General features: G+C 54.8%; 1 protein-coding gene across 1 annotated transcript; it reads right to left on the reverse strand.

The window, feature by feature from the left end:
* Positions 1-7,305: 7,305 nt before the first annotated feature.
* LOC132085221 (olfactory receptor 14J1-like) lies at positions 7,306-8,238 on the reverse strand. Its single transcript, XM_059490587.1, has one exon. It carries the CDS (start codon positions 8,236-8,238, stop codon positions 7,306-7,308), a length of 933 nt encoding a protein of 310 aa, XP_059346570.1.
* Positions 8,239-9,380: the final 1,142 nt, after the last annotated feature.

The raw sequence follows: 9,380 nt of genomic DNA on the forward strand, positions 1-9,380 counted from the left end.
TACTGGGAGACACTAGGAGTCATGAGGATCATACTGGACACTACTGGGGTCCTGCTGGCATTGACAGGGAACAACTGGGATCCCACTGGGGGTGACTGGCATCATACTGGGAGTGACTGGGATCACACTGGGATTATAGTGGGTGTCAATAGACCCTGACTGGGGTTCCTGAGAGCTACCAGGCCCACATTGGGAGCTGCCTGCGCACACACTGGGAGGAACTGGGAAAAACTGGGAATGACAGGATGCATGCTGGTGACAACTGGGATGTCCTGGCAGTGACTGGGATGAAACTGGGGGCAGCTGAACCATGCTGAGGTAACTGGGAGTGCCTGGCAATGACTATGAGAATGTTCAGGGCAACTGAGATATACTGGGAGTGCCTGAGACCATGCAGGTGGTGACTGGGACCACACTGGGAGCCACTGGGAATGTGCTGGGGGGAACTGGGACCACACGGGGGGCAACTGGAGGCAAGTGTGAGTGACTGGGGCCCTGCTGGGAGAGACTGGGATCATACTGGGATCACACTGGCAGTGAGGAAGAGCAGCGTGATGGCTCCAGCGCTGGGGCTGGGGGCACTCCTGGGGAGTCAGGGGGGAGTGGGACCCCCGGCACCGGGACCCTGAATCGCCACTGACAGCACCGGGACCCCCCTGCTCCCCTTATCCTGCACAGGGACCCCCCTGAATCCCCCATTCTGGACATCAGGACCCCCTTTTTTTTGCTCCCCTTTTCCCGGCCATCCCATGGCTCCCAGCCTCCAGACTTGCTGTGGGCTTGACTCTGGGACACCCTGGAATGCCTTGGACCCCATTCCTGCCTTTCCCAGCCCCCAGCCCCACCTTTGTGCAAAACCAGACACCCCCTGAACTCCCCCTTTCCGAACATCCCGGGTGTCCCCACCCTGGTATCTTCTTTTTGGGAAACCTTGGACTCCCCTTTCCTGGGCTCAAGGACCACCTGGGACTCCCTTCTACCTCTCCACGTCCCTGCCCCCCCTTTCTGTGACCCTGAGACCCCCCTGCACCCCCATTCCTTAGAACTGAGATGCCCTTTTACGCCTTTACCCAGCACTGAGACCCCCCCTCTCCCTCGGCTGTGCCCTGTCCCCTGTCTCTCAGCTGTCCCCTTTCCCTCGGCTTTGTGGGGCCGGGGTTGGCAGCAGGACCCGGGGCAGCCCCGGGGGAGAACAACCCTGAGCACCAGCAGGGCCAGTTCCCCCCATGTCACTCCCAGCATGGGCCCTGTGGCTCCCAGTCACCCCCAGGATGCTCCCAGTCACTTCCAGTTACACTCAGTATGATCCCATTATATTCCCAGTCACTCCCAGTATGATCCCAGCATGGTCCCAGGTGTTCTCATTCACTCCTACTATAGTTCCAGGCACTCCCAGTATGTTTCCAGTCCCTCCCAGTATGATTCCAGTATGAACCCAGTCACTTTCAGTATGGTGCCATTCGCCCCCAGTATGGTCCCAGTCATTCTAAGTTACCCAGTACGATTCCAGTCACTCCCAGTATGATTCAAGTCACTTCCAGATACTCCCAGTATTCTTCCACTAACTTACTTTATGCTTCCTCTGTGATCCCAGTCACTTCTGGTCTCTCCCAGTATATCCCAGTTGCCCCCGGTGTGTTTTCATTCACTCCCAGTTGCTCCCAGTAGCTTCCAGCATGATTCCGGTTGCTCATAACCACTCCCAGTCACCTCCAGCATGATTCCAGTCACTTCCTGTATATCCCAGTGGCCCCAGCATGGTCCCAGTTGCCCTCTGCCCTCTCCTATTCACTTCCAGTATCATTCCAGAATGACCACAGTCAGCATCAGAGTGGTGCCATTTCCTCCCAGTATGATCCCTGTATGGTCACTCCCAGTATGGTCCTAGGCTGAAGCCAGTCTGATCCCAGTTACTCCCAGCATGGTCCTAGCTGCTCCCAGTCTGAACCCAGTTGCTCTCAGTGGCCCCTAGCATAGACCCAGTCACTCCAAGTATGATCCCAGTATTAGTCCACTCCGATCCCAGTCTCCCCCAGCATGGTCTCAGTCAATCCCAGTTGCCCCCAGTGTAGACTCAGTCACTGCCAGTTGCTCCAGGCACCCATGGCCGAGATTGGGTTCCACCTCAAAATTCCCTAAATCCAAAGAGTGCTCCTAGACAAAATCTGCCATTCCTGACAAGTCTGGCTGGCCTTGGCCTAGTGAGGCTCTCACCTGCCCTCCAAACACTGGGGCTCTGTGCTATGGAAAAGAACTGTCCTTCTCATCAAGGTGCCCATGGCCAAATTTGGATTCCACATCCAAAATTCCCTGTTGTGACAGACTGGAGGAGATTGTTGGCTCAAAACATTTTGTGTGTGGCGGAGGAAGGGGCAGGTCCAGCTCTGGCGCTGCCCTGGAACCCCAGCCCTGCCCTGCCCTGGAACCCCAGTCCCACCAGAGCCTCTATCCCAGCCCAGCAGTGGCTGCCAGTCCCTGGCACAGCACAGGCAATGCTCCACAGCCAACTCTGGAGCCCCAGCCCAGCTCCTGAGGGACCAAATGAGCCCAAGTCCCACCTGGGGGAAGGGCCCAGGGAGACCAAGGGGTATTTAAGGCTGATCACAAGGCAAGCACACATCTTGACCCTACCTCCTCTTGGAATTTCTATGTGAGCAGTGCTGGAATCCAGGAGTTGGTAGCTCTGTGTGTGCTTCTCTGTATCTTATTTGTCTTTCTCTCTTTCTAATTCCCTCTTCTTGCAAATTTTGATTAACCTAAAATTGAAAAGGCTTAGAGGTTGTGAGATTGAATGGGCCAAATTCATTCTTTGAGAAGTGGGTTTGTTTTTTTTTTGACTGAATGTCCTACTAAACCTTTTGCGAAAGCTTCTCTCATCTTCTAAATTTCCCAGTAAAGTCTAGTTTGCTGTTTTGAGCTCCTGAGAATCTCTTGTTAGTATTTCTCCAGGGAGTCCAGCTCAGAAGACACAAACAACTCGAATTCCTTTTAAATGTCTCCTTGAGAGACTTGTTTGGGGAATGGGGGTCAGGCCTTGTCTGTCCTGCTTGGCCCAGCCCAGGCAGGGCTTCCCCAGCCACATTCCACACTCCATTTCCCAGCTGGAGCCGCTGATGCCTCTGAGTTGTGCTGCCCCAGCCCCAGGGACGCTCTCCTTGTCTGCCCATTCCCCCACGGTCTCTGGGCAGGGATGGCCTCAGTGGGGGCTGCTGACATCCTCAGCAGCTTAGAGGCTGCTGCTGAATTTTCCTGCTGCAGAGGCTTGTTCAGCCTTCAGCTCTTCAGTTTGGGAATTCAGTGTCCCAGGGCTCATTAACATTGAGAACAGCTGAACAAGCCAAGCCTCTGGGAATATTCTGATTTAATTTCCAAATCTTTTGCGGTTAAGTAGATCTCAGTAGTGTATTCAAAGTGAATACATGATATTTAAAAAGACAGTGAGAATAGATTTTTTAGGTCTTGTTTAGTTTTGTTTTCCTGTTCATAAATTGATATATGCAGTCTCCTATTGTCACTTAATCCAAGTACCTCCTCATGCAGTTTGAATAGATATGAAAATCAAGACCCTGCATGGCTGACAATCAATCAGACTCTGTCCCTACCCACATCCCACCATTTCCCCCATCCAAGCCCTGGCACTCAGAGCAGCCTTGTGCAAATCTAAGCTCCCTCCAGCCCAGGCTGCACCTGCAGCTTTCAGCTCCTTGGTCCCACTCCCACCTGCTTTCCTTGGAGAAGGAGCTGCCCGAGACACAGACATTTATTGTCAGCCAACAAAGCCAAGGCAAGTCACAGCTCCATCAAATGCAAAAGTCATTCCTCTGCTGGATATTAAATCCACTTTCCACAGCAGACAGTCTCAGAGAAATGGAAAACACAACTTCTGTGCCTAGCACAGATCCCAAGGTCCCCCGAACTCTCCCTGCCCTGATTCTGCCCAGATTTGCTCTTTGCACACACGAGTCACAGGCTGAAGTCAGGAGCTCCCTCCATGGCCAGAGTGATGAAAAGAGAGAAAGGGGATGAAGAGCTCTCCTGTGCAGAGCCAAGGTCCAAGTGCCCCTGCAGTGGGAACCACAGCTCATCAGGTTTGTGTCCTTTGGGCTCAGGCACTGGTGACACTCAGAGGTACAGAAAGGTTTCTTGCCAACAAACACAAGTTGAACATTTGAACAGTTTAATAACGATCACAGCTCTTCCCTCAGCTCACTGTGATGTCCCAGCAGCATCTGACATGTCCACCATCCCCCAGGGATTTCTGTACAGGAACAGTTTTAGACAAAGACATACAATAAGATAATTCTGTCATAGATACAAACACAATTAAAATTATGATTAATGATATATTTATTTTAACTTCAGAATGTTTGGGCAACTTCCTGCAGCTCACAGCATGAAACCAATCAGTTGGGTGGGCACAGAGCAACCTCCTCTCTAGGGCACTTGCCTGTTTGCAATGCCTTGCACAGGCGCTGGCCCTGCCCCACAAGGCCTGGCCTGAGTCCTGCCCCTGCACGCTCAGCCAGGCTGAGATGGACACTGATGGTTTCTGGGCCAGGCTCTCTGAGCCCAGCCCAGCTCCCTGCAAGCTCTGCCAGCTGCCCTGAGCTCTGGGCAGCACCAAGGGCTTCTCCCCAGCCCAGCCCAGCCGGCTCTGGCCCCACAGCTCTGCTCAGGCCAGGCTGCTCTGGGCACTGCCCCACGGCCTCAGCCCCTGGCAAGGGCACAGCAGCAGCTGCAGCTGCCACAGGACTCAGCCCCAGCCATGGGGGAAGGTGCTTGGCCAAGGCCAAAGGAGGCTCCCTGGCTGCCCTGCTCCCCTCGAGCTGAGGTGCTGAGAGCTCTGCAGCCCCTGCTGCCATCCCATCTGCCCAGGGCAGCACAAGAGCTGCGGCCTTGGGGCCCTCAAGAGCTGCTCCTGCTCCAGGCCCAGGGCCCATCCCAAAGCTGGGGCAGCCACAAAGCTTTGCCCATTTCTCTTCATTGCTGCTCTGATGGAGATGGATCCTCAGCCACTTGGAGTTTGTTGATGAATTTTACTCTTCCAGAGGCCTCTTCTATCTTGAGCTCTTTATTTCAGGAATTTAGTGAGAAAATCACAAAACATTTGTTCAAAACACCTGAACAATACAAGCCTTTGAGAAAAAATTAAGTTTTCAAATCTTCTGTGGTTAATTAGACAGACTTAGGAGTTAATTCAAAGTTAATATATTGTATTGGAAACAATGCAAAGTGAACTGTTTTTTCCTGTTTTCTATTCTTGCATATAGATTGATATCAGCAATGTCCAATTGATTTTGACCCAGAGAACCTTCTACTACAGCCTGAATATGTATGAAAATCAAGACACTTCATGGCTGACAATCAATCACACTCTGTACCCACCCCCTCCCCACTATTTCCCTCATCCAAACCCTAGCACTCCTATGGATCAGGAATGGTGTGGCCAGCAGGAGCAGGGCAGTGATTCTTCCCCTGTGCTCAGCACCTTGAGTGCTGCGTCCAGTTCTGGGCCCCCAATTTAGAAAGGACATGGAGGGGCTGGAGCATGTCCAGAGAAGGGCAACAAGGCTGGTGAGGGGTCTGGAGCACAAGTCCTGTGAGGAGCGGCTGAGGGAGCTGGGGTTGTTTATCCTGGAGAAGAGGAGGCTCAGGGGAGACAAGGCAGTGTCAGGGGAAAGGTTGGACTTGATGATCTCCAAAGTTTTTCCAACCTTGCTGATTCTGGGATTCTCTGAAACCACCCTTGGAGCAGTTGCAGGAGGAGCCCTAGGCCTCCTATTCAGAAGCTCCAGCAGCCCAGGTCCCTCAGCTTCTCCTGCCAGCCCCAAAGCCCATCCTGTCAGTCCTGCAGAGCCTCTGCAGCTCCTCCTCATTGCCCAGAACAGGGAGCCCCAGAGCCAGACACAGCAGCCCAGATGTGCCCGCCTGGCCTGGGGCGCCTCTGGCAAGGGAGCAGCACAAGGGACTGCAGGAGCCTGCAGACAATTCCTGCAGCACTTGCAGGATGATCCTGCTGCCCAAGGGATGTTCCCATGGTGCCAAGTCAGGAACTGCAATGGGGAGTGGGGCAAGAGAGGAAAGGGCAAACAGGGATGGGATGTTTGCAGGGGAGGGAACAGGGTTGCGCGAGAGCAAGAAATTTATATCAGGGAAAGAGTAAAGAAAGCAAAGGTGGGACAAAGGAAATGCTGAGGGCAGTTTGGGGGTGGCTGCCACACAGCCCTGGCTCTGAGCAACAGCGTCTGCAGTGTGACATAAAACTCTCAGCTGATGGGAACAAACTTTCTGGCTGACTGCAGAGCCCAGGACAAAGCTGAGTGGTTTCCCTGGTGTCCCCCAGCCCTTGCTGGCCCCAGGGGCTGATGGCATTTGTGCTCCCTCAGGTTCATGTCCCCACACCAACAGCATGGGGGTGCTCCCCCTGCTCTGTGCAATGCAAACAGGGGCTGCTGAGCCAGTGCTGCCGTGTCTGTGCCTGCAAGGATGGGGCACCTGTGTGAGCTCGGGGAGAGGCCAGGGCTGCAGAGGGGGGATGCTGTAGGCAGCTCCATGAGGACGCTCTGGGACGCTGCCCTGGGCTGTGCAGCGCACTGGGGATGGATCAGCCCCTGCTCTGCTGCTCCTTCCTGTCTGCCCCAGAGCCCTTGCAGAGCACCAGCTATGCTGTTTGCCCCCAGCCTGCCCATGGCCAGCCTGGGGCTGCTCATGGGGCTTTTCTGTGCTGATCATTGTCCTGGGCGTGTTCTTGAGAGAGCCTGGGCAAGGAGCCTGGAGCCCCCAGGCCCTGGCCTGAGGCGTCAGCGCTACCCCAGCAGTGCCCATGGCCTGTCCCTGCTGCAGCCCCGGCACTGCCACCCCCAGGACTGTGCCCGGCCCTGAGAGCACTCAGGCCCTACAGCAACACCAGGGCCACCAGGGCAGCAGGGCAGGGCCATGGCAGCAGCACTGGCAACACCAAGTGCTGCTGCTGGGCACAGCTGCTGGGCCAGCACTGATCTTGCCCCAGCTCTGCACACAGACATTGCTGCTGCAGCTCCAGAGAAGGCAACAAAAGGGCATCTCTGCAGAAAACTTTGTAGGAGATCTTTTAGTTCCTTTAAAGCCACCGAGAGCAAAGCCCCTCAATGACACAGTCTGGGGACACAGTGAAGTTTGAAGAAACAAAGTGAGAAATGGCAGAAACAGTGGCCTTGGTTTAGGGAGAATATTAAAAAATGAAAACAGAGTAAAAACTAACCAATCCAACAAGAAGTATCAAAACTTACTTTTATGACAAGAGATATGCAGAAATGAGCAACCAATTTAAAGTTTTCTAAATTGTCCACTCATCATTGTCCGCACGGCAGCCTTGAGCTCCTGGTTCCTCAGGCTGTAGATGAGGGGGTTAAGTACTGGAGGTACCACCGAGTACAGAACTGACAGGGCCAGATCCAGGGATGGGGAAGAGATGGAGGGGGGCTTCAGGTAGGCAAAAAAGGCAGTGGTGACAAACAGGGAGAGCACAGCCAGGTGAGGGAGGCAGGTGGAAAAAGCTTTGTGCCGTCCCTGCTCAGAGGGGATCCTCGGCACAGCCCTGAAGATCTGCACATAAGAGAAAACAATGAACACAAAACAGCCACATGATAAACTGACACTAACAGCAAGTAGCCCAAGTTCCCTGAGGTAAGATAGTGAGCAGGAGAGCTTGAGGATCTGGGGAACTTCACAGAAGAACTGGTCCAGGGTATTGCCATGGCACAGGGGCAGGGAAAATGTATTGGCTGTGTGCAGCAGAGCATTGAGAAAGCCAGAGGCCCAGGCAGCTGCTGCCATGTGGGCACAAGCTCTGCTGCCCAGGAGGGTCCCGTAGTGCAGGGGTTTGCAGATGGACACATAGCGGTCGTAGCACATGATAGTAAGGAGGGAAAGCTCTGCTGAGATGAAGAACAGAAAGAAAAAGAGCTGTGCAGCACATCCAGTGTAGGAGATGTCCCTGGTGTCCCAGAGGGAATTGTGCATGGCTTTGGGGACAGTGGTGCAGATGGAGCCCAGGTCAGTGAGGGCCAGGTTGAGCAGGAAGAAGAACATGGGCATGTGCAGGTGGTGGCTGCAGGCTACGGCGCTGATGATGAGGCCATTGCCCAGGAGGGCAGCCAGGGAGATGCCCAGCAAGAGGCAGAAGTGCAGGAGCTGCAGCTGCCATGTGTCTGCCAATGCCAGCAGGAGGAAGTACCTGATGGAGCTGCTGTTGGACATTTGCTGTGGCTGCACATTTCAACCTACAGAATGGGGAAAACACAGGGCAATGGAGGAAAGATTTCTCATATAAAAATCAAAGCAGTTTCTCACAAACACTTTCCTGCCACTAAACACCTCCCCGTTGTCTGTGTCTAGGGGACCTTCCTTCAACTGTGTTGCTGGAGCCCTGATTGCTGCTGGCCAATACTGTGTGAGGAGCTGGACCTTGGCCTGCAGGACACCTGAGAGTCAGCCCTAACCCTCCAGTCAGTGCAGGGGAACAGTGAGGGCAGGGGCAAGTCCTTGTGTGTGAACTTGGAGAAGGAATGTTCTCCTGGAGCAGAGGAGCTGCCTGTGTGAAGGGATGGGGATTGCAGAAGGCAGAAAAAGGGGTTTAGCTGCACCTGGGGAGAACAGAGAGTCCAGGGAGGCAGGAGGATTGTCTGAGGCTTAGTACAGACTGAGGGGAGCTGCTCTGTCCCTCTCTACTGTTCCAGCTACCCTGGACTTGCACCTTTCTGAGATCCACTCCTGTGTTACCCTGGACAGCCAGGAGACACAGCTGAGAGCAGAGGGATCCCTGGCACACAAAGAGTCAGGAGAGTGGGCTCATTGTCAGCCTCCCAGGCTGCCCTTCCCAGAGCTCCCTGGGCACAGGGAGCTGGGACACCCCATTGCTGTGCTCAGCCTGCACAGGAGGAGCCCAAGGGCTGGGCCTGGCCCTGCAGTTGGAACTGCCATTGCAGAGAGCCCCTCAGCAATGCCAGCAGCACCTGGGCAAGGCAAGGAGAGAGAGAGAGCTGGGCCTGAGGAAAAGCCGTTCCCTGGCTAGCCCTGGCCAGCCCCTGCCAGGCAGCAGCAGGGCAGGACAGTGGCCCTCAGGCCCTGGTCAGTAGGGAATGGGCATATGGCCGCAGAGATGCCCTTCATCTCTGGGGCTGCTCTGCCCGCCCAGGAGGGACTGAGAGCCCTAAGCCCCCGGGCTGAGGGCTGTGCTGGCTGCGAGGGGAAACAAGAGCTGTGCTGCTCAGGGCAGTGTCTGCCCTGCAGGGCAGGCCTGGCAGGTGCCACATCTGCCCTGCAGCAGGGCTTCCCGCAGCACTGCCGCCGTCCCTCCCTGCCCACAGCTCTGCTGCTGGAGCTGTCCCAGCCCCAGCTGC

Source organism: Ammospiza nelsoni, chromosome 29 (genome assembly GCF_027579445.1).
Source record: "Ammospiza nelsoni isolate bAmmNel1 chromosome 29, bAmmNel1.pri, whole genome shotgun sequence".
NCBI lineage: Eukaryota > Metazoa > Chordata > Aves > Passeriformes > Passerellidae > Ammospiza > Ammospiza nelsoni.

Bases quoted from the DNA above. Each gene is read 5' to 3' on its own strand.
- LOC132085221 (XM_059490587.1), bottom strand. From the start codon at position 8,238: ATGTCCAACAGCAGCTCCATCAGGTACTTCCTCCTGCTGGCATTGGCA.